Raw genomic sequence first — 25,911 nt, 5'->3', positions numbered from 1 at the left:
CTTCTATGAGCCTACATTGTTTGAATCATATTTCGAGATATTTAACAAGGAAAGCTTGTCTCGAAATTTCTTATTTATAATACTAAATCTACTAGAAAGCATACGTATCATATAGATAAAATGATAATATTGTGAGTGAATGGAATGGTTCAGTCTTCACATACCTCTTTGTTGATGAAGTTATTCGAATGTCTTTGTTTAATCTTCAATGTTCAATATTCGAGGATTAATTAGTGATTTTTGATACTCAACTACCAACTTCTAAACCTAGTCCGAGGCTTGGCTTTAGTAGACTAAAAATCATGAATAGTGTTGTGCATCTAACATTGACAACAAGCTTGAGATAGCAAAACTTGCGAGTTCGACCAAGCAATGCTCTAACACAATGAGTTTGGACTTGGAAATCGCCAAAACTCAGCCTAAAAACTGGAACTTATTTATTAAAAACTTTTATATTGCTACTCACAGTCATGACTTGTCTTCATTAAATTAAAATTCTAACTATCATGTATTTGTGTGTGTAACATTATTATATTGAACCTATTTATCATGTTTTTACAGGTTTTCATATTTTATAACTCATATTTGAAAGGTTACAAAAAAAAAGAATCTTCTGATTTTGGTATATACAAGCACAACTCAGAAAAAATGGCGACTCATTTTGCTCAAAAATTGGTCCAAATCGGAAGCCTTGATCGCTAAAAATCGAAAATGGCTTGGAATCAAAAATCACATCGGTCATATAGCGAGTACCGATTACTCGACAAGTTTCGACTACACTATTTCGATGTAAAAAAATATAAACTGATCTTGGTTCAGATTTCGACTTTCTTTTATTACTCATTGTTCTTGCACCAACAGAGATGGGTATCGACACCCCTTATTCTCCTACATGAATCCAACTTTGAAATATCAAAGGGAAATTGGATTTTTTGTAGTTTGGTTCCTAGGTTTTTCTAAGAACTTACGCTTGGTACCAACCCTGTTTCATGTAGGAGTTTGGTACTTGAACCGTATTACCTAATTGAATTTTTAAATAAAATATAAATAATAACAATTTTAAGTTACTACTAACGTATTTTTCATCATCACTAGAACCTTGAGGCAATCTTCGGTGAACTATAGAAATTTGAAAAGGGAGGGTACCAAGTATACCACCAACTTTTTTATTTCGAAATCTAATACATGATTCCTTGCGTTAACTTTAATTATTTTTAAAAGCAGACAAGGAACGTCCCTTTTAGATTCTTGAATCCCAAAGATGATTAACATACAACCTGGTTGTATATTAATATAAAGTTGAAAACAAATAAAATCTGGACACCATATATTTTGTGAATGGAGAATCCTTGTAGTGCATAAAAACTCCGGGACCTTGTCCAGTTTGAACACGTTGTATTAAGCCACTACAAGCATTAGCCAATTATAATGACTTCGATCTGGAATATATTTTATTAGAGCATTACTCTGTTGAACCCACCAAGCTTTGATATGTCAAGTTTAGTTGCCATATTTTAGTTCCAAAATTCGAAGCTGCTTGATTAGATTACTAGAGTCAACTTCATTAGGTTAGACTAGGAACATTAAAAATATTGAAACAAATTCGTGTTACTCTAAAGGAAACTCGAAGACGTGTTGGTATCAACGAACACATCATCCTTCTGTTGGAGGTTAGTAATACAAAGTTGACTTGTTTTTATCTATATCTACGTTTCGTTGAAGTCGTTTAGATTGAAAACACAACATAGAAAGTTATATATGTATCTCTAGTATTAGTGACTTGATCATTGTTTTATGATCAAAGTGTCAAGGAAGTATATACTAGTTATTTTACACAACTTTGATGTATTGGATTACGAAGTATAGACAAGGAATCCCTTGGATGATCTCTAATTGAGATTCTCTAATACTTAAATTATGTTTACAAGGCACATCCGGAGGTATATTTATGCCCAATACCACGGCTTAGATGGAGTTACATAAACTACCACGAGCTTTCAAATATACACGAGCCGGATACTATCTAATTAGAAAATTCATAATGTATCCTAAAAATTGACACACGTATGTCGCGGTTGGATGGGCCATATATAAATAAGAAAAATATACTCCTTTTACCATAGCATTTCTCTCTCTTGAGATATGCGACGAGTATCTCCCTTCGTCTGCTTCAAACCCTTTTTGGTGCAAAATATACCCACACTAGTGTTTTCACCTTCAAATTCATTAAACGTAAGCTAAATTCGACCCCTACTTTCACCGCAACTCGAATAATTTCAATGAATTTGGGTCTTTTACTAACTTTTGTTTTTTGTTTGGATTGTGTCTAGGGTTTTGGGCCTTTGGAACTGGTAAAATCTTTTCTTTAAACTCATTTTTACTCTCTTGGTAAAGTCATTCCATGGGCTTTTCATGGTTTCAATTCTGAAAATAATAAATTACTAGTCATTATTGGTGATATGAACATCATGCTTATACTTAGAATATACAATAATATACAACGGATCAAATCAAAATACATGTTTCTAAACTATATATATAAAGGAAAGATAGTTCTACATATGCTTCATGAAACCTCAAGTGAAATCTTTTAGAGTCTCACCTTAGAATTCTCGATTAAGTGCCTAGAGGATAAATTTTGCAACGAGACTCACAGAGTGAAGAGGATTGAAACTCCGTGTTGTTGGATGTCTTTAATGTATAATAATCGATCAAGGCTAGATTAATTTGGATGTAATCAATGATACCACGACCTAAGTAATTCTTAAACTGTTTAATTAGGTTCTTTCCTTAGATACATAGAGATTGTTTCTTTAGTTAGACCTTGACTTGCATTGAGGTTCTTTCCATAGTTTGAACTATTAAACTAATTTTGTGTCAAACAATTGCCGTAAGTAAGTTACTTCCAAAGATGATTTCAATCTACCAAAAATAAAAAAATGTGTAGACTTTGTGGCAACTGCCTAAATCAAGATCGAAAATTTGATGCGAAATAATTCTCAATTCTGATGTTGATTTCCTATAGGTATGGTCAGTGTGTAAAAACATTAAACCAGATCTTTTATTCGTTTAGCTATATGATATATATCAGTCAAATTTGTGCACATATTTATGTGTGCACCTGTGCGGCTTTGTAATTTCAGTTTGTATATTTCATTTTTCATTCCGAAATGATTTTATATTGGCATATGAGTTTTCTATATTGAAAGTATTTATACCTTTCTAAAGTACATTTTGTTGCTTTTAGGATATAATTGTATTTTTTTTAATGGTTTTTCTTTTCTTTTCTTGGATGTTAGGTTTTTTCCCCTCCTCTTTTCTACTTTACGCTCCCTTTGATTAATAAAATTTCCTTTTAGGATTTCATCTAAAAAAGTTTCTCTAAAACTAAGCAATGGGGTTAGGATTTTTGTTTTGAAAATAATAGATTGAAACTAAGCAAGTTGAAAATGAATTCCGAGATATAAAAGAAACTAGGATAACTGTTTCCACAAGTTAAATACACAGGTAAATTAATTGCTAATATTTTTTTTTATATGACACACCTCAAAAAAAACATGGTATTGTAATTTGATTCGCATGAAAATGTAACTCTATAACTAGGCTTTTTTTTTTTGGACAATCAACATATTTCGATTCATTCAAATCAAAATAATGATTAATGTTCGTTTAAGATATAATCAAAACCCTAATACAGATAAGGACATCAATTACAAATAGATCGCGAAGAGAAAGAGCGATAAACCGCAAAGATATCCAAGACAACTTTACGTATAAGGGAAAGATGATGGTATATCCGGAAATATATTCCGACCATTTAATTTGATTGTATTCTTCTTCCATAAGAGATGCTCCTAATACAAAGGAGCACTTTTCCCATAAAATTGTCGATCCACACGAATACGGGTGCGCGATGCCGTGGTAAATCATCGATGTTTTTGAATCGAAAATATCAAGCCACAAACCAACCATTAAAATTTGAAGAACTCACCCCGCAACGACGAAGAAAAATCGCCCCAAAACGACGAAGAAATATGTCAAAAGGCACCAAAAATGATGTAAAAACATCTTATTCTATTACCTACTATCAAAAACTTTAAAAGAAAAGAATCCTTGCTCAGATCTGGTCCAAAAGGACCAAATCTGAGCAAGACGGCTCTTGAGTTTTTTTTTTCTTTTTTTGAGAAAGGGATGATGAAGAAATTAAGAGAGTGAAGAGAGAGAAATTGTAACTTGAATTTTATTGTTCGGCTTTTATTATTGACCGAAAACTTTTAATAACTTCTTAAACTATGCATGGGTGCATAAATTAACACTTCCACATAAAATTATTAGGGTCTATATTGTTCAGAAATTAAATTTCGTATTATTTGAATTCTGGAAATGTTATCGAGAATAAATCCCCAAGAAATAGGGCGGTACCCACTTGACCGCATCTTTTCCAAAACTAGAAAGTCTGCTCAGACCGCCTTTGAATCTCCCCTCAGGAAACAAAATTTTGCTTGGAATTTTTATAGACCTTGCTATAGCCGGGACTGTAGGGGCTGGTCTAAATTTGGGACACAACGTGGCACAATCTGAAATGTGAAGAGGAGAATGGCTCTAACGTTGAGATTGACGGCGGGTGTGAAGATGAGAATGATCAAAAGTCTGGATTGATTGTCTCGTAATTTGGTGTTCATTCAAAGTCAAAAGGAGCATTTTTGACCATCTTGTCTTATTGTCTCCATGTAATCACTTGACCATCAGTCATAGGTTAAAAACCTTTGCCACCTCGTTTTCTCCACCCAAAATATCTCCTCCGCTCAGAAAAAACCTACCAAAGAAGAAGAAGAGTAAAGTAAAGCATTTCTTCAGGTAATTTCTCAGATTTTAGCTTCTTAATCTATACATGTTACTTTCATGGTTCATCGCATTTGAGTACTACATTTGATGATTTCAGTTGATCTAAACATGGAATATGTGAGTGTAGTTGTTTGATTAAAACATAAATGGAGTAAAAATGAGTATAGTTTGATCAATTTATACCAGATAATCAGGTTTTGATGCTTAAGATTACCTTATTTGTTTAGTTTCTTATGAAATCATTCTAGAATTTTCAACTTTTTCTGACCCTAGAGAGATTCGATACCCTGACCTATGAATGGGAACCGTGTTGAGATTTTGTTTTTGAGTTATGTATTAAGAGATTTTGTTTGTTTTTTGTGTGAAGAACCTCAGAGATGGAAGCATCTATCTCTAGTGCAACAATGGAGTCTGATGTTGGGGAAACAAAAGTTTTGAAAGCGTTGATTGAAGCGTTTAGTTCAGAATTTTCTCTTAGGGAGATAGCTTCTGCGTATTGCAAGGCTCTCCGTGATCCAAATAGGGCTGCTGAAATTCTTTATGATGGTCAAAAGTTGAAGAACTGCTCTAATGCTGCATCTGCCGCTATTACCACTCAGTGTAAAGCAAATGGTACATCGTCATCAGCTTCATCTTTATGTGAGAGTGTTGATGACAAGCCAAGTTGTGCAAATTATTGGGATTCTAAGGCATCAAAAACGAAAAAGCTGTCAGTTTCAATTGGTAGTGTTTCTGGTGTTATTGGTAAGGGGCATGCAATGCCTAACACGCCTGCATGGGGTCCCGGTAGCAGCACATGGCCTTCATTATCAGAAACCTTGTGTGGGAGTGTTGCTACAAATTGGGGTGCTGATAACGGTTTGAAGGCATCGAAACTGGAAAACCCGGCCTTGTCAGTTGGTAGTGTTTCTGGTGTTATTGGTAAGGGGCATGCAATGCCTAACACGCCTGCATGGGGTCCCGGTAGCAGCACATGGCCTTCATTATCAGAAACCTTGTGTGGGAGTGTTGCTACAAATTGGGGTGCTGATAACGGTTTGAAGGCATCGAAACTGGAAAACCCGGCCTTGTCAGTTGGTAGTGTTTCTGGTGTTATTGGTAAGGGGCATGCGATGCCTAACACGCCTGCATGGGGTCCCGTTGGCAGGCCTTCATTATCAGAAACCTTGGGTGAGGGTGTTGCTACAAATTGGGGTGAGGATAAGGGTATGAATGACCTGGCCTTGTCAGTTGGTAGTGTTTCTGGTAAGTGTTTGATATGCAGCAGACCTGCATGTGGTCCCCTGGGCACAACTAAACCATTGAAATTGGATACGAAAGACTTTCGGTTTGATGAACTCCCAGATGATGATGTTGCATCAGATTCAGCAGCAAATGAGGACCAAATGCATACAGGTATTTGGGAATTCCTCTTTAATACACTTCGAGATAATCTGGTAAACTTAGCTTTGGTTTAACATGGTTAGTTGATATATGTTGCTTCTTTAACTTTCTAATTTAGAGTTTACATAAGCCATGTCTACCACTGGTCATTGGAAGTTGAGTTCTTGCAAGTATAATAGTTGCTTTTGTAATTGAACATATAGCAGGAACAATTAAAAGATAGGAAGAGGGCATTTTAGTTGGAATTTGATTTCCTGCCAGGTGTTGAAATGCCATGTTTCTAATCTATTTTCTTGCCACTGACTCCCTCTTCAAAGAAACCCTCAGTTTTGCAAATTTTCTCTTCTTTTTCTTGTTTGAAGAATTTTTTAGTTTTATTGACTTCACTTTCTCTGGAGGTGTTCTCGAGAACCACTATTGCATTACATATTAGGTTTGTAAGGGGATTCTTATATAAGTCGAAGCTACAAAAAGTCTTTTTTGTTGGGCTTATTTTTGAGTGTTGGCTTGATGGATTCAGGACAAGGGAGGATTTTTGTGGGTGGGCTCTCACCGGAAACCAATGAAGATACCTTAAAAGATCATTTTAAGAAGTTTGGTAAAGTTGTGGAGACTGTTATTATGAAAGACAAGGATACAGGTAGTTTAAGAGGTTTCGGGTATGTTCTCTTCTCAGATCCATCTGTAGCTGATAAAGTTCTTTTAGAAAGACATGTTATTCTTGGAAGATTGGTTGGAGTGGAAAAAGCAGAGCCCAAACCCAGATTTGGACATAATAACCCTTGCAACCAAAAGGGTTTTAACAAGAAGAGTAATGGTAATAATGGTCAGTTTAGGACAAAGAAGATTTTCGTAGGTGGTTTACCTCATCGCTTGACTGAGAAAGAATTTAAAGCTTATTTTGAGAAGTTTGGTAGAACTACCGAGGTTGTTATTATGCATGCTCCTACAAAAGATAGACCTAAAGGTTTTGGTTTTATCACTTTTAAATCTGAGGAAGCTGTAGAGAATGTAATGCAGCAGAGGTTTCATGAGTTGGATGGCAAAGTGGTTGAGGTTGAAAGAGCTGTAGAGAAGAAAACGCGGAAGAGGTTTCATGAGTTGTATGGTCACAATGGTGGTGATAATATGAGAACGGATGGTGGAAGAGGAGAATCTCTTGCTGGTGGAACTAACTCGTCGTCAAAGTCAGGATATGGGGGAAATTACCCTGAGTATTCTCCTCAACTTTCAGGTTATGCCTCTGCTGGAGGGACCCCAGTTGTGTCACCCAGGAGTCCACTATGAAATAGCAAAGGAGGACCAAATGCATACAGGTAGTAGGGACTTCCATTTTAATACGATTTGAGATAATCTGGTAAACTTAGTTTTGTTTTATCATGGTTAGTTGGTTTATGCTGCATTTTTAACTTTCTAATTTAGAGTTTCCTTAAGCCACGGCTTCCCTGGTCATTGGACCTGATCATTGGAAGTTGATTTCTTGCGAGTATAAGAGGTGCATTTTGTAATCAAACATATTGCAGGAACAATAGAAAGTTAGAAAGAGGACATTTTAGTTGGAATTTGATTTACTCCAGGCATGGAATGCCATGTTTCTAAACTACTTTTTGCGTGCTTTTTTTTAATTACAAAATGCACCTCCTGTTTGTGGCATTTTGACTTACAGTCGGTCAATGCAGCCAAGGTGATGTTTGTTTCTTCTACCACATCCAATATACCTAGTCTTAGATCATGTTAACTTTTAGGAAGTGACACGACACATTTTAGTTGCATATATAGAATGGTAAAGCAAACACTAAGAAGAAGGGATATATTACTAATTTGCAGCATTGAGAATTCTTATTTTTCATTGTCAGGTTAGCTTTCTTATTGGTGCCATGGCTGGTTTATGATAAAAATTAGTTTCTATTAATCTGTTCATTTCCTGCTAGTGATTAGTCATTGCTACACTGGGAGTTTGCTGTCAAAAAGCTTTTTTTTTTCACATGTAATAGATAAAATGTTATTTATTCTCTTTTAGGCTGGTTATCAACGAAGGAGTCCCACTTCTGGTCAATGTCATTGAAATCTATGGGGATGATAAAACAAATTTCATAGTCTTCTTTACTGGTTTGTCTAGGATTTGCTGCTCGCAACATAACACATTCACAGATGCATTGCTATTCTGACCTGTCTCAGGAATCAAGTTTTTACTCTGAATTTATACATATCAGAATGTAGATTATGTATGCGATTAGCTTTCTTACTGTACCGGTTTGTTCATTTTATTTAATAATACTGCAACATCTTATCTTTTGCTGTTTATTATATATGTCTTAATCATTATATTATTTTTTTCTTGCATTCGTTGTGCGCTAGATGCATCTTCAGATCCATATGCTAGATGCATCTTCAGATCCATATGCTATAACTTCAGGCATCGTAAATCTGCATTTTTGCATACCGTAGAGTTAGTCTGATAACAACCACTAAATTGAATTTGCAGGTACTTGTGGTGCAGTAGCTGGGAGAAGTGTCCATTTTCATCACAAGTTTAAGAAAAGGAACAAGATATAGCCAGAAATATGTATATACCAAAGCCGAGTTTGAGTCACCGCCAAGTTTGAGCAGGTGACTCGAGTTTGAAAATAGAATGAACTCGGTTTTTTATTTTGGAGATTATGTCATAACAATTAGCTAGCTTAATATCCGCCAAAATTTGTTTTCTTTGTTTTGTTTTCTTTCCTTTATAAATGGACCCGAAACCAACCACCTAACCAATGCACCCGTCTAAGCCATTGAACATTTGTATGTGCACCCGAAAAACGTCCAGAATGTCAAACTTAGAACTTGTTTGTTTGCAGCTGACTCGGCGTCTGAATCTGAGTCAACCCGTGACTCGGACCGAGTCAGCAGTCAGACCGTTTGTTTTCCATTTTGAGTCAGATCTGACTCGACCTCTGATTCAGACATAACCCCTGACTCGGACTCATTTGAGTCAGGTAACAAAATACCCCTGACTCATGGGACCAAACCACTGACTCACTTATTCCCGAGTCAGATGAGTCAGATCTAACTCAAAACAAACATATCGACTCAGATCCAGATGAGTCAGGTGATTTCACTTAGATCCAGATGATTCAGATCCAGACGACTCAGATGAGTCAGGAGTAAACAAACATGGTGTTAGCCATATTTTCCCACTATGGCCGATTCATTGCGTACCTTAAAAAATTACAAAAATGACGAAATTAGTGAAAATTAGTGTCGTTAAAAAAGAACCACAATTGGGGATATTAAAACTAATTGGGATAGAGGAAAAGGACAAAATTTAGATCTAAATATCAATTCAGGGTTACCCCTGATCTTAGTAATTTACGTAATATCTAATCTACTCCTCACTAATCAATATTAATGTTTAATTATAATTAGGAAAATCATAAGATTATTTGATAAAAGATTAGCGTGTGTTTTTATTTGTATTTGGGTGAATGAGGTGAGAGTAGGAGGGAAAAAATATTTGAGAGAGCACTTTTTTGGGGGAAAAGGGAGGATGATTATGAAGAGAGAATTGCTGCTGCTGAATCTTTAGCTCAACTACAACAAGGAGCATATCTTGAATCTTCAGCTAATGACAACAACTCAGAATTGTAACTCTTTGTTGAGCCAACACCCTTGAATGATGATTTTTACGAGCATGGAGAGTTTTCTGAAGAACCTACACAAGAAAGCAAACTTGCACAACATACAAGCATCCCCAGTACACAGGTAAAGCTGCTAAGGGTTGAAATTTTGATTTTTTTCTTTGAACCCACCATTTTTCAGCTGAAAAAGCTCGGTGTCGGCATAGTAGTGGTATGAATACAATGCCGGTAGCCCGCATACCGACATAGTATTCATAGTACGTCCATGCCGGCAGCCCGATATCCCCCATTTTGAAATTCAAACCGGCATAGTATTCAACCAAAAATCTATGTTGGCACAAAAGTTACTTTTTACCTACCAAAGAATATTCTACGGAATATACTACAGGCATGGTTATATTCAAAGGTTACCATGTCAGTACTGCATGAAAAACATACAGGAAGCAGTGCCTTGCAAAGCTAAATACCGGCATAGAAAATTAACTAACTACCAAGCCGGAACGCTCTACCGGCATGGAACCATAGATAACGAGAATGTCGGCACCACCACCGGCATTGTTTAATTACAACATTACCATGCCAATATCTACAAAAAAAAAACATACAGGAAGGAGTGTTTTTCAAAGATTAATACCGGCATGGTATATTAATTATGGGTTACGCCGGAAACAGGTACCGGCTTGAAACCATAGATTACGAGAATGAAGACACCTTTGTTTCCGGCGTTGATTTCAAATGAAATTTGTATGCCGGAAAAGGTTTCAAATTTGGTCTTCAGTTTTGACTCAGTTCGACCATGCCGGAACATTGGTCGAGCATGCCAGAACTCTTTTCCGGCATAGTGTTTTTAATTTCTTTTTGGAACTAATTTATTTTATTTTCATTCGATCTTTAGGTGGTGACATATATTGATCCAACAAATGCAAAGCCGCTTGGTCGGGATACGTTGTAATACTATAAAATGCCTCCGGTATGTTATCAAATAATACTTTTCACCTAGTATCTTGAACTTTACTAATGGATCACTTGTAATGAACCTTATAATCTCCCATTGTTGTCCTTATACAGGGAATAAAATATCCAAAGGAAGCAATCGCTTGGGCTAAAGAGACGTCTCTTAAGAACATGTGTGTGTTGGTGAGGAATACCCAAGGTTCAAATATCCGTTTTGAGATGGTTTGCGGGAGAAGTGGAAAATACAAGGCGAAGAATAGCCACAAGAAAAAGGATTATGTATATCCAAAGAAGACTAATAAGGTATACAAGAGTCGTACGAGGAAGGATAATTTCCCCTTTAAGCTTGTATTCCATCTAAATGACAAGAACAATGAATGGGATTGCGCAGTTTGGTTCGGCCGTCATAACCACCGGGATCCGAAAGATTTTGTTGGTCACTCCCTAATTGCCAAGCTAAAACCTCATGAATGGGAGGATGTAAAGAGAATGACCAAAGCACTTATCAAACCGAGACAAATCCTCAGAGGCTTTAAGGAAAAGGATAAGACCAACGTGTCTTCTCTAAGTACAATTTATAGCGCACAAGAAACTATTAGAAGGGTGGAATGGGAAGGGAGGACCGTTATGCAAGAATTTGAGAAGATAGTTTGGGATCACAACTACATGCATATCATTAAAAGAGGGCCAGACAACAAGCCCCTTCAAATATTCATTTCGCATCCTTTTATTTCACAATTGACTAATACATGTTGTGGTGTTCTTTTAATGGATTACGAGTTGGTGTCGGCATGCAAACGTATAAACATTCTATGCCGGAATATTGCTAATTGTACAGGACGTATCACTAATATAATCTTCTCTTATGGAGTCATCATTGCAGCTGTCAAATTTGCAAGTTACCTTCTCATCTAGCCATGAACTGTCCTTTTATTTATTCAAAGTGTAGAAGCCGTGATGGGACACGCCGGTTTTGGATTGCAAAAACTGATGATGCTGAAAATGGAAGAATGTTTCTAAGGTGTTTGAATTACCCAAAGTGCGATGATTTTTAATGGTTTGACAAAGTTGTTGCACTAGCAGAATCAAGAGAAAACCACAAGGGCCAATGCAAGCCTATTGATGGGTGTGACGGGTGTTATATGAAGGGAAAGGAATATGTTGAAAGAGAAGATGAACCAATGAAGACTGTCCTTGACACCCCCATTCCAGATGATGTCTCGAAGATATTTGTAAAAGGCTCAAAGGATCTGCAATTGTTGAAAAGGGATGGAAATAGATTATGAGAAAATATTTAACCATAGTTACTCCATTACATTTTTTTTAGTATGTTTAAATTTAAAGTTTCAAATCCAATGTAATAGATTACTTAGGAATGAAATAAAGAGCATTCAGAACGGATTTATAATCAATACCGGCATTGTAGTTTTATCCAAACCAATGCCGGTTTTATTGAAGATTTTTGTTATAGAGAAAGCCAAAATATTTAAGGGGAAAGCCGACTTTCAGTCAAGCAGAGTTGAAATGGAGTCAACAAGGGTGGAAATACAAAAACACTTAATCATTCGTATCCACTGATTTCACCTATCTTGCATTCCACGATAAGGTTGAACACTCAGTCAATTATATAATCATCAAAATAGCACAAAGATGATCACCAAATAATTAACGACTGAATACAAAACCATTAATTGAACCTTATAATTATCTACTATTATGAGCAAATATGAATGATCCAATTGGCTCTGGGGTGTTTGACCGAAACTATGTTTGATTTCAATAATAGGGTGAAATCTATCTTCTGTTGGCGAACGTGACCAAAACTAAATTTATTTTGGTATTTGGATGTTTCTGCCCTTACCTTTTTATTTTATGACCTGTTTTTCCCTGTCCGTACCCAACATCTGATTTTTTTTTTATAGTTACCGGTTGTTATTTGACTGTGGCTTACGTGGGTGTTGGGATAGCACATCCAGACACCGTATAAATGTCGGGAGGATAGGCATAAGGGATAGCTATCAGAGTCCCGACATCAACTTTTGTGGACTCCCGACACTGCATATTTGGATCTCATTATACGTTTGCTAAACGTGATTATCAAAAAATTATACAATCATTAGTGAAATAGTTATCATTAATCGCCCTCGATGTCTATATGTTGTTACTCAAATCTTTTATTTCTCGTCTTACTCTTCATTTCTATTTCTTCAACTTCAGCTCTCCAAAGAGCTCATTTTTCTTGTTCCACAGAACATACACCACACCCACATGTTCTTCTTCTAGTTCTTGTTATTTCCTTTTCTGGTCATGTTCATCTTGTCCTCTTGTCAGTTTCAATCATCATACAATGTCTTCAATAGAGATACCAGAGTTTTTTTCTAAGGCTGAACGAGAGAGCCAAAACGCAAGGAAATCGAAGTCTAAACTCATCTATAATTTCATTTCATTATAAGTTCCACTGATCTGTAATCTCAAGTATGAAAAATCCGTCTTCCTAAAATCTTAAAGTAAACCGTAGAAATTGGATTTCTAATCTTTTTCCCCATTTTGACTTCCACGTCTGGATATAGATTGAAAATTAGGCTAGGATTTTGATGTTTTATATGTTTATGCATCTTTTAGTCTTCTTTTTGGGTTCAATTTCATCTTTGATGATAACGTTAAACTGGATAGAAATTTTGATTTTGATTTCATGAAATAGGTTTGAAAGAGGGTTTAATAGGCAGTTTCTTAGTGTTAGATTAAAATTTTGATTACGAAATTATGCCACTGTTTGATTTTGGTTGTTAGGGTATTTATATGTTTATGCATCTTTGATGTTTTCTTTTTGCGTTCAATTTCATATTTGATGATAATGTTAAACTAGATAGAAATTTTGATTTTGATTTCATGGGTTTAATATGCAATTTCTTAGTGTTAGATTCGAATTTTGATTACAAAATTATGCCACTGTTTGATTTTGGATGTTCGGATTATAAAGAGGAATTTAAGCAAACATCTGATATGGTTGTACATATCAATAACAAACTAGCATGTTTGTACATACTAGGGTACTTCTCTCATACTGTGTAACTGTGTTGAATTTTTAATATTTTGATGATACTATGTTGAATTTTTGGTGTTTGATGAACACTCATTTTTGATAGAACAATTTCTAGAGATGTATGAGCTGGTTTAGTGTTGCTCATACAGAGCTCCTGTCTCTCTAGTAGTGTTGGTGAAGCAAGAATCTCTTGAACTATAAAATCACTGTTATTAATTTTCTTGCTTAGGTTACAAATGATGATAGAAATGCCTATTTATAGGCTACAAAAACACTTTATAGTCGTGTTACATTTGTTAGAAACTCATCTCCTTTAAAGTTTAACCCTTGAGCTATGTAGCGCGGGACAACTCCTAGTTATCTTTGCCTATATAGTTTACATATAATACTAAGGGCATATTCAATTATCATTTTTTTCACAATGCAGGGAATATCATCAGGTGGTACCACAACTTCGCCGCTGCTAAGGCATTTATAAGAGCTGCGCAAGCGTACACTATGGATGGTTATCAGAGGGCTATGTTAGAAGTCAAAAAGGATAAGGCAGTTTTTTCCTATGTGCAGGAACTTCATCCAAGGCATTAGGCTAGGGTGAAAGCTAAGAGAGCCCAATATACTCTCATGACAACAAACATCTGTGAGAGTTGGAATAACCTACTTTTGAAGGCTAGAGATCTCCTTATAACCCATTTAGTGAATTTCATTCGAACAGAGCTGATGGGAGGGTGGGATTGCAGGCTTGCATCCGTAGTGTTAGCTGGAGAAGTTGGATTGCAGGTACCCAATGTTGGCGCGATTGTCAATCAGCCAACTGCAACAGCGCCAGCCCCAGCCAAAGCATAGATCAGAACTTTCTGGATGGTCTCCGACTCTCTTGTTTAGAATGTATGTTTTTATTTTGAACAAAAACACTGTCATGCACTTTAAACTTCAAGTACCCTTGCTAAGTAAAACTCTTCTGGTTATATAATCACTCTATTGCCTTATAAGGCAATGACCTTTATCAGTGTTAACTATGTTTTAAAAATCAGCGTCCTGGAAAATTTCTCTATATCGTTATATTAGAAGAGCAAGCAAACTAAAGGTCATCTTGCTTGTGCAAGGCTTATCAACAAGATAAGTCAATCTGACATAATAATATGTTCCATTTGTGTGCAGCTATTATCCACGGTGTTCTTCCATTGTGCAGCTATTATCCGCAACAAGAATAATATGTTGTGCAGGAAATATCTACAACTTATTATGGTCCCGAAAATCTGTGCAGGAAATATCCACAACAAAAATCTTACCAGATCTCTCCTACTCGATATAAATCTTCGAAACAATTATCTATTGATCCTAAATAATCTAATTCATCAGAACCAAACATTTGAAAATCAACAACCATGAACCATCTAGAAATAGAGATCACTACAGTATCCATTTAAAGTTCAAAATAACAAGCTTAAAGATTGAGTTTACCATCTCTAATCGGGTCACCAAAAAAAAAGGAAACAGAGTATCACCAAGGTTTATTAGCACCAATTTCCAATGCAATAGAGTGATTATGAAAACTAATGCTTAGACGGTTCAGAAGCAAGAAGCATGTTGAAAATCTTTGACCATCTAATCAGTCTGATAGATTGGTTTGGTGGTTTAGCGACAAATAGCATCTGTCACGCATGTGAATGACACACGCGGAAATTGGCATTGTAAACAAGATTGTTCACTTGAAGAAAAATGTCTACATCAAAATATGTTGTTGGGGAACCAACATCTGAACACTCTTGTTTACAAACATTTTAGTGTGCAGCTGTTATCCACGGTGATTTGGAAAGACCATAATAGCCTTATAGTTGTAGATATTTCCTGGTTTCTAGTTGTGGATATTTCCTGCACAAGTTTGAGTGGATATTTCTTGTACAGCTCCTTCTGACCAGGTACGATTTGTAACTACTCGTGTACCATCTTCCTCAAAAGTGGTGCCACGTGCGAAATCGGGGCACAGAAAATTTGAAAGACACAGACGAAATTTGGAACGACGGGTTTGGAATTTGGAAGAGCAAGCTAACTCAATCACTGAAGAGATAAAAATGTTTTGGGAAACGTCCCTGATAGACACATTTTGTGTCTAATTTGTTCTCAATACTATATATTGTTGACACTCGATTTTGTACTAATTTTGGTGTTTTATCTGTTTGTAGGCATTTTTTGGAAATAAACATTTTTGGAAAATTCGGCTCGAGAAGTTGCTCGGGGCACCCTCAAAGGACAGTTGCTATACGGACCCTCATATTTGGTAAGGGGCACCTCAGTTGGCCAACTACTATTCGCACCCCCGTCTCTGTTAAGGGGAGGTCATCATCTACATTTTGAATTTCAAAATTGGCGGGAAAATAATTCAGACGCAGGCAGAATTAGGGTTGGACTTTTTAGCGTGCTAGAAGGAGATTCAATGGCTGATATTCTTCGGGAAGACTTGAATTATCCTAACAGGCTTGGTATGGGTCTCTGGATCGCTTCAAATTGGCCAGTTAACTAGTGTTGAAGAGGACAGGGGCGTACGTGTATGGGAGGATATTCTCCATTAAACTCATGGAGATTTGGTCGGATTTTTCTCTTGATTTGGATATGTACCAGCCTGTTATATCACAACAGGATTGGTAAGTTCTTTCAATTCGATTAAATGGGAAGATTTTACGTAATCTCGTCAGACAGGGAGCACGTCATGGATGGAGATATTCACGGGATTTGCTTGAATTGGACCGAGTTTGTGCATGCTAGTATGACTCTCACAACCATTCGGAAGGCGACAAAGATAATTAAGAAGATTTACCAGCTGTGAAACCCGTGCAGGAGAAGAAAAAGGCAAGAATAAATTTCCGTGTATGGTAGAGTTTTGGAGGAGGATTCGGGAGTTATTACAGTGATTTTGGTGATCCTGATAGTATATAAGGGTGATACAGGACTCATAGAGGGAGGATGGAGAGTTAGGGGACGAAAAAGGGTGAGAAATTAAAGTTGCAGAGCTTGTCTCTGCTGCTGCCATTGAAGGAAGAGAACGAAGAACTTTAAACCAACTGGGACTGTCGTTCTTAACCGTCACATTTTGTATCTTTAAACGATAGTTCTTCTGAAACCCCAAGAAGCAATAGTTCTTTGTAACAGTTGTGACAGTGAGTCTGTAACAGTCTGTCGGCGTTGCAAACTCGCTGCTTTTTATCCTTTTCACCTTTGTAACACCTTTTTGAGTTGTGAATCCATATTTTGAGTGTGTTTCCAACCTAATGAGCTAAAACCCATCACTGGGACAACGGAGGAAGCTGGATTTCATCCTTGGGGTATTTTAATTAATTCCTTATTTACTTTTTGCACCGATTTTAAATGATTTATGATTTCTATTAATCATTTGTTATCTTGTTAAGTAGTGTATGCTTAGTATTAGGTGCTTTAGATACACTATGCTTGTAATTTACAATTGATGTTTTACGAAATCTACTTTGGCAAAGAATAGAGTCATTGTTTCTTTTGTTTTGAGCGATAAATGTCTAGGATAAATTTATGAATCCCATGAACATGAAAAGCAGTGGAATCCCGAGTCCCGGTCCCTCTTCATCCTGTCACTTTATTTTGTATATATATATTTTCTTATTTTTAGTATTTTCTTTTCTTACCACTATTAAAACATCCTCAATTTTTGGCGCCGCCAACGCGGACTTGTGTATAGATTTGTTTTTAGGTTTTATTTTTAGTTTTATTATTTTCGTTCTTTTTTATGCCTTTTGGTATTTCTTATTTGTTTTCAGATTTGGAGCTGAGCTAAAGAAAAAGAGAGAAAGTGTTGAAAACAAAAGAGAAGCCAAAGAAGGAAAGAAAATAGGAGTCCAAAAGGAGTAAAGAAGAAGATTTTGTATATTATTTTATTTTATTTTTTTGGAAACTGTAATTAAGGTTTTTATTTTTGTAATATTTTATTTTTGGACATTTTTTTTTCTTTCGGACATTGAACTTTGGGACTTTATTTTTTTTAAAACCCCACGGAAGGGTAGTTTTAAATATAAACTGTGTGCAGAGAAGGACGACGATTACGATATCGCCTCGGCCCCTCGGGTTCGTACATGACATAGGAGTCGTGGCCCGAGTCGACTTCAATGGTTCATCCTCCGTCTGGAACGGGAGGTAAGAATTCTAAACACCCGCGAATCCCCTGTCAGCGGGTTTACTGGATGATTTTGTATGCATATATGTTGAGGACCTGAAATCGGATTTAATTTTCTAATAAAGGGAAAGGCCTGGCCAAATCAAGATAAGGACTCAGATTTCATCACCGTTTCCTTCTTGCCCGCCTTAGGAACACGTAACCTACGCGAACCTAAGCTTAAAATACTGACTAGAACGAGACCGATAGGGTAACGAGCTTAATAGGAAAGTCATTCGAAAAATATTGGTTACTCTTTTAAGCATACTTCGAAGTTTATGATGGTTTCTGTGAGTTGAATGCCTGACTGCGCCGCTTTGTAATACCGGTGAGGCCTTGGGTATCAAAGCTCCACCGAGCTTCCCTCGCCTCTATTCAACTTACTTTGACTCGGATTGATTCCAGAGGGGTTTGCTTAAATTGTAACGAATTCCATTTCGAAGAATTAGAAGCTGGTCTAGAAACAATCTAAGTGGAGCCTTCATGCTTTTTGTTTGCTAGATAAAATAGGCATGTTATGGTCGAGTCAACCTTCTTTGTGTTTGTTTAGAATTCCCTTGTAGTTAGGATGTCGAACTGGTATTATAATAGCCAATACAATGAGTATCCGACTGAGCATCTTGGACATTATCCTTTTTATGACCATACCGTGAATAGTGATTGGGAACGCGAAACTTTTGAAGGTTATGGTCCATACCATTGTGAGCCCAATTACTATGCACATACCCACAGGTCATACGAGCAAAACAATCCTTCTATTTCTCTAGAAGAGACTCTCAAGAGTTTCAATGAGTCAACAAGAAAGTTATTTATGAAAGAGACTTATAATATTCTTCTCCCAGAAGAGTCCGTAGAGCAGTCAACTAATATTTCTCAAGAAGAGTCCCTCAAGCAATTTACTGAGAGTGCAAATAGAGTTGTGGAAAAACTTGCTCAGGATAGTCTTAATTTCCAATATAGTGTTCCCAATACCACCCTTGAAAATAAGGATAGTTTTTATTCACATAATCAAGATGACGAGGTTAGAACTGGTAACACTACTTGTTTATATGAAGTTCGATCATTATCATGTTATTATAATGATGATTATGATGAGGATAATATTGATGAAGAACATGAAATATGTAGGCATGGTGATCAGGAATTTGTTACTCCGAATGATATTTATAATGATAGTGTTGTTTCTAGTACAAATCCAAATAATTTTAATAATTATTCACCTATTCAAAAGGATGAGGATTTGACTAGAGATACCACCGTTTTAGACGATGTAGTTCATGATCCTTTAGCCTGCACTATGTTGGATAATCCATTATTTGATGTGCCTATCAGTGAATCGGAGGAAGTAACTATGATTAACACCTTAGTTAATGAGCCTTTACTAGAAACTTTCGCTGGTAATCCTTTATATGATTGTGATGATGGTTTAGAGGAAAAAGTTTACCCTGAGAATAATGTTTTAGAGTCTAGCGATTTAGAAACACTAATCTTAGAAGATCATAAACTCATAGAGATGAGTGAGGATGAACCAAACTTAGAAGAATCAATTGACCATTTTCAGGAATCTGATGACCTAGAAATTAGGGAAGTTGTGACTAGTCTTTCTAGAGACACAGAAAACTCTAAGTTTGGGGGTAATTATCATTCTCTGTGTGCTTTAACTATTAGAAAGTTCCCTCATGTAGGACTTGACATTTGTGCCTCAACCATCTTACAAGATTATCTTCATACACATTTTACCGAACCTAATGATGTCCAGAAAAAAGCTCAGTTGTTATAAACCCATCCTCTGGTTGATGTGGTTAACCCAGGCTATGATACCAAGATTGACTTTGTTTTCCCACCAAAAACTTTTCTTCCAATTGTGGAAAATTATGATTTTCAGATGTGTCGGTTATTAAGTTTTGAGACTAAACCTAATTACTTTAGGATATTAGGGTCGACACATTTTCTTAAGAATGACCATTATTATGGTCAACTTTGTGAGTCAAATCTGATTGACTTAGAGGATCCCCAATTATTCAGGTTGTTGTTATGTGCTTCTAAGTTCATAGTTGAGTTTTTCCAGACTCTAATACCTGAACCGTATCTTAGCTTTGAGGAAATCCAACCAATGAAAGCTTTTTATTTAGACCCTTTTATAGAGCCTGAACCTGAACCACAACTAGATGTAGTTGTCTTAAGCAAGGGTATGTTCGGTATCTTCTTGGTCTGTTGCAGTTTCCTCTTCTTGTGGGTACTACTTTTTGATCCAGATGACCCACAATTATTCCGGATACTGCTATATGATTCTACGAGGTGACTAATTCTTCCAATGTCTGGATGAAGACTTTAAACTTAGCACTTCTTGGGAGGTAACCCATTTTCATGCGACACGGTAATATTCTTCCTTATTTCTTTTCCCTCAAGTGGTAATAGTTTCTCCTTGTTCATGTTTTCAATTTATCTTTAGAACATTGAGGACAATGTTAGATTTACGTTTGGGGGTAAGGGAGAAACTTCTAGCGTCACATAGTATCCGGTTAGCTAAGTTTACATACTGTTTCTCACCGAAAAGATTGAAATTGGAATTGCTAGGGATAACATTCTACTGAGACATTAGAGAAAAAGACATTGAGATCTTTGAAATCCAGGAGAGAACTTGTTCCTTTTAGAGGGTAACCGTGATGGACCTAACCATCCATGATAGAAAGGCAAGTAGGTCAGAGGAAATGGAAGAAAGACAAAGCAACCTCACAATGTAGTCTTAGTTACTGAATTACGACTCTATCTCAGTGGAAACTTATCATCATCAACAAGCGGAGCGATATCAAAATCTATGAAGAAAGTTGAAGACGTTTAAGGTTTAGAAGCAACAATAGAAAAGAATAATTCAAAAATCAAAGTTGAAGACTTAGTTACAAGAAGTTATAAGAGCAAATGATATAAGTTGTTGGAATTCATGATACCAAGACATCACAAGTTGCAAAGATCCAAGTTTTTAAAGTCCTTCTCTCATGGCCATATAAGTTTTTGTCTTGTAATTTTTGTGTCACCAAAAAAAAAGGAAAAAAAAAAGAAAAACATCATTACGTTCTTTTTGTTCTATAATTAGTTTTTTGTTCAATAAGGCCATAGGGAAGTAGATTTTTTTAAGTCAAGCAAGAAATCAAAGAGAAGAGTTAATTGTCAAGGTTCTATGAGGTTCGATAGTTTATCATCAACAATTGAAGACCGAAGAAGACGTTGTTTCTACTGAGCACTATGAGAGAGTTGAAGAAAAATACATTTGGTTGCTTTGTTAGTCCGCTTTCAATCTGGCACAAGATCTTTCTAGCACTGGTTCAACTCATCACACGTAATTAATTAGTCCAGCTGTGTAGCAGATGTCCCTCTCATCTTTATCTCTCTCCTAATCTTATCCAGCTGTAAAGCGGATGCATCTTAGAATGTTTATCTAGCTGTGTAGCGGATATCTCTTTATCTAGCAGTGTTGCGGATGTGTCTCCCCTTTTCTTTAGTCAGCTTAAGAGCTGACACCTTTAATTTCTCTGGCATTCTAGTTACTTGGAGATAGGTTGAGAATATGTATGTCCTCATAGCTCTTTGGATACTTGTGACCAGTTAGAAGTCATGGTTTTGTGGGTATACCTCTGGTAAAGCCTCCCGAGATTAACTCGGTTTTATTTTTTATTAGTTTTGCTCGAGGACTAGCAAATAATAAGTTTGGGGGTATTTGATAGACACATTTTATGTCTAATTTGTTCTCAATACTATATATTGTTGGCACTCAATTTTGTGCTAATTTTGGTGTTTTATGTGTTTGTAGGCATTTTTGTGAAATAAACATTTTTGGAAAATTCGGCTCGAAAAGTTGCTCGGGGAACCCTCAAGGACAGTTGCTATGCGGACCCCCAGATTTGGCTAAGGGGCACCTCAGTTGGCCAACTACTATTCGCACCCCCGTCTCTGTTAGGGGGAGGTCATCATCTACATTTTGAATTTTAAAATTGACGGGAAAATAATTCAGACGCAGGAAGAATTAGGGTTGGACTTTTCAGCGTGCTAGAAGAAGATTCAATGGCTGATATTCTTCGAGAAGACTTGAATTATCCTAACAGTCTTGGTATGGGTCTCTGGATCGCTTGAATTTGGCCAGTTAACTAGTGTTGAAGAGGACAGGGGCGTACGTGTATGAGAGGATATTCTTCATTAAACTCATGGAGATTTGGTCGGATTTTTCTCTTGATTTGGATATGTACCAGCCTGTTATATCACAACAGGATTGGTAAGTGCTTTCAATTCGACTAAATGGGAAGATTTCACGTAATCTCGTCAGACAGGGAGCACGTCATGGATGGAGATATTCACGGGATTTGCTTGAGTTGGACCGAGTTTGCGCATGCTAGGATGACTCTAAAAACCATTCGGAAGGCGACAAAGATAATTAAGAAGATTTACCAGCTATGAAACGCGTGCAGGAGAAGAAAAAGGCAATAATGTATTTCCGTGTATGGCAGAGTTTTGAAGGAGGATTCGGGAGTTATTACAGTGATTTTTGTGATCCTGATAGTATATTGTAATTGCAGGAAATCCTATAAATACACCCCTCATATGATTTCATTGTTAATCAGCTCATTCTTAGGTTTACACTCTTAATTTTATTGATTAAATTCTGAATGTTCTTACAAGAAAAATAAAGAAATCAAGAATGATCTATGTTCTGAACTTTCTCTCTCCTATTTACTTGTCTCTTACTCAAAAAAGATCTCCCCTCCTTTACAACTCGAATGACTATTTATAAGGAAATACATAGTGGATGACAGCTAATCTGTCCTTTATTTTCGGATATGGTTTGCGACATTCTCGCAACCTTACAAATGTTAACTTCGCAAGCTCTCTAATTTTCGCAAGACTATCACATCTTTCTCATGATCCTTGCTGACGTCGTTTCTGAAATTGTTCTGCGACGCTATTGTGCAATACCATTGATAACTTCGCTGAGACATAATTGTTGCGAGATTCTGATCCTACATCTTGCCTCTTCTCATATCTTCTCTGCAAAGTATAGAATGATGTGAGAAATGCCGCAACCGCTTATCTTCTCATATTCTGCATTTATCACACGTATTCTTTCTTCCATTTATTTCTCGACACGTCTTTTGTAACCGTTACTTTTTAACCGCTTAAATCTTTCCGTATATCATTGAGCATCTTCAATGCTTCTCAATAGCAAATTATATGTATCATCTACCAATTTTCTATAATAATTTTCATATATATATATATATATATATATATAAGAGTAACATTATCTATATATATATAAGAGTAACATTATCTTTAGGATTTGGTGTCCAATAAATGAGTGATATTCTACTCTCGTCCATCCCGTGAAAACAACTGCGTTCAAAGATTGATCAGTGTCCAGTCCCTGAGAAACGAATTGGGTGTCCACCCGCTAAAATGCGGATTATTTTGGGTAATATCCACTGATTTGGGTGTTTCCGCTCACCCTACTGGCCACTATTTGTGTGAGCTATGTACACATATGCTCACACACAAAGTTGTATTAGATTATTGAAACTGGCGAAGCCCGGTAGTTTACATCTACTAACTACTAAATTCAGACTTAAATTGAGTGAAAGTTCGAGTTGGTCGACATTTGATTGAGTTAGGACTTACATCATTTGAAAATGTATAAGGTTTTTAGTGCAAAATGTAAACTTAAACTTCTTATTGTTTGGTTAAATATTTATTTGTTTAGCCATCAATTATCCTATTTAGGAGTACATTATTTTCAATCTTGTTATTTATTTATTTTCTTGGTATGATATGAGTTCTTAGTTTTTTCGATGTAAGATTTGTTTTGATCTGATTCCATTTATTTTTCAGAAATTGGCCGTCTTTCAACAGCCTCCTACCAAAAAAAATAAAATAAAGAGGAGACAAAAGCTAGTGATTTCGACTCCTCGAACAGGGCTTCAACAACGCGTTGGCATCTCTTACAACGTGTAAATGTGTGCATAAAACATCCCTGCCTTAACCTGCGACAATTATAATTAGAGAGTCTTAAACTTAATCATAATACTTGGTCAAAATTGAAGGTGGGAAGGACGTCGATAGACAAAAAGCATATTTAATAGCTAAAACACAGCTATAATAACTCAGAACTCAGATCATCTCCTATTTAAATGCTAGCACCGCGAGGAAAACCTAAAACACATCCAAACTGAAAGTTACCAAACGAGAATAGTAGAGTTACGAGTAGTCTGTCTGTTGAATTAGTAGTGAAGATGGCAGCAATAACTAGGAAAAGATTCTCCTCCAGGTTCTTTGCTAGTTACCGTGTCTTTGCAGTAGTTGTATCTATATTTGTCTATGCAGGTAACCTTATGAAAGTCCTCCTAGATTATAGAATAGAAATGTCTTCGTTCATGGGGAATTTTTCGTTTTCTACCTATTAAATTGAATTCCCTAATTTTTTTGTTTCCCCATGTTAATTTTTTTTTTATGGCGTTATTTATTATATCTGTAGAGATGGTATCGGCGTGGCAGAGTATATGTGTTCCTGGAGATATATACATGGACTCACAGACTGACGACATTATCATGCCGGTGTGCAGCAACTGTACAACTTGGTGTGAATCAGAGTGTTCAAAGTTGAAACTTTCCAAGGTCAAGGACACAGATAAGTGCAATACAGATGATCCTTCGGGTACTCTCCTCAAATGCAAGTGTTGCTGCGAAAAACGGCAATTGCTCTTCCCCCCACAAAAACCAATCCCTCCTTATGCAAACGAATTTGATGGCCCTGAACCGCAAAATTTTCCGATATGTGTGGGTAACCAAACATCTCAAACTTTTGAACATCCAGATGGGAATGACTGCATAGACAAACCAGAATGTGAGAAAAGTTGTAACGATAAAGGCCTTTCAAAAGCAAGGTCTGAGTGCGTAGCAAAAGGTACTCTTGATTCTCTTACTTGGTATGAGCAATGCTGTTGTGAAAAGCCCCCACCATGTGAAGCCAATTGCTCTCTCCTCAGCAGACTGGTATGCGTGGTTCGTTCATCCTGCAAGTGTTGTTCCAAGAGCACTGATGGAGGGAGAGGTGCAACTGAGGCCTATAGACCCAATTATTAGATTTTGAATTACAGTGGAATGTCTGCTTCCTTTGTCCTCGTGTAAGTGTTGTTGCAAGAGTGTAACGGCACCCCAGTTATTATCTAGCTGCAGTTAACTAATGGGATGAGATGATGTTAAGTTATCTTTATGCGTTTGTGTGTATTTCCTTTTATCTGTTAAACATGCATGTGTCTGTGTCCGAATATCATCTTTGATTGATGTTTTTGTATTTCTTCGATTGAGGCCGATATATCAATGTACTGTTGTTTCAATTTCTGTTGATGAATAAAAAAATAATCTTATATTGAAGATGCGAGGTCTTTATCGACAGTTTGAACTTTTAACTTAGGTTTCTCTTTTTGATTTTGGATTTCATAACCCATCATGTGAGTCAAAACAACACCAATTGTAGAAATGTCATGAGTCTCTTCTGGTCTTAACTTTCCATCTGATCCCATACTTTAGCCAGCATCACAAGTCAAAATCCCTGAATTTGAACATGGTAGAAAATAACAAGTATTTTCATCGGCATTTAAAACAGCTGAACTTATTCCATTCTCTCCTCTAGAAACTCCTGCAGATAACATTGGTTGAAGATTTAGAACCTTATCTTCTCTAGGCATAAAATAAAGAAATCAAGAATGATCTCAGTTATGAACTTTCTCTCTCCTATTTACTTGTCTCTTACTCAAAAAAGATCTCCCCTCCTTTACAACTCGAATGACTATTTATAAGGAAATACATAGTGGATGATAGCTAATCTGTCCTTTATTTTCGGA

At 36.4% G+C, this 25,911-nt stretch overlaps 2 protein-coding genes across 2 annotated transcripts; both read left to right on the top strand.

The window, feature by feature from the left end:
• Window positions 1-4,779: 4,779 nt before the first annotated feature.
• Window positions 4,780-8,933, top strand: LOC113284520 (cytoplasmic polyadenylation element-binding protein 2-like). Its single transcript, XM_026534008.1, has 4 exons — window positions 4,780-4,857; window positions 5,213-6,240; window positions 6,749-7,544; window positions 8,714-8,933. Exons 2-3 carry the CDS (start codon window positions 5,223-5,225, stop codon window positions 7,513-7,515), a joined length of 1,785 nt encoding a protein of 594 aa, XP_026389793.1. The 5' UTR covers window positions 4,780-4,857; window positions 5,213-5,222; the 3' UTR covers window positions 7,516-7,544; window positions 8,714-8,933.
• Window positions 8,934-24,270: 15,337 nt separating this feature from the next.
• On the top strand, window positions 24,271-25,383 carry LOC113278541. Its single transcript, XM_026527356.1, has 2 exons — window positions 24,271-24,391; window positions 24,543-25,383. Exons 1-2 carry the CDS (start codon window positions 24,301-24,303, stop codon window positions 25,148-25,150), a joined length of 699 nt encoding a protein of 232 aa, XP_026383141.1. The 5' UTR covers window positions 24,271-24,300; the 3' UTR covers window positions 25,151-25,383.
• Window positions 25,384-25,911: the final 528 nt, after the last annotated feature.

This window comes from Papaver somniferum, chromosome 5 (genome assembly GCF_003573695.1).
Source record: "Papaver somniferum cultivar HN1 chromosome 5, ASM357369v1, whole genome shotgun sequence".
NCBI classification, from domain to species: domain Eukaryota; kingdom Viridiplantae; phylum Streptophyta; class Magnoliopsida; order Ranunculales; family Papaveraceae; genus Papaver; species Papaver somniferum.
The sequence above is the reverse complement of the archived record's forward strand: the minus strand, read 5'-3'. Positions and strand labels throughout refer to the sequence as shown.

Coding starts and splice junctions, on each gene's coding strand:
- LOC113284520 (XM_026534008.1), top strand. CDS start 5,223: ATGGAAGCATCTATCTCTAGTGCAACAATGGAGTCTGATGTTGGGGAA. Junction 6,241..6,748: donor TGAGGACCAAATGCATACAG/GTATTTGGGAAT, acceptor TGATGGATTCAG/GACAAGGGAGGATTTTTGTG.
- LOC113278541 (XM_026527356.1), top strand. CDS start 24,301: ATGGCAGCAATAACTAGGAAAAGATTCTCCTCCAGGTTCTTTGCTAGT. Junction 24,392..24,542: donor ATCTATATTTGTCTATGCAG/GTAACCTTATGA, acceptor TTATATCTGTAG/AGATGGTATCGGCGTGGCAG.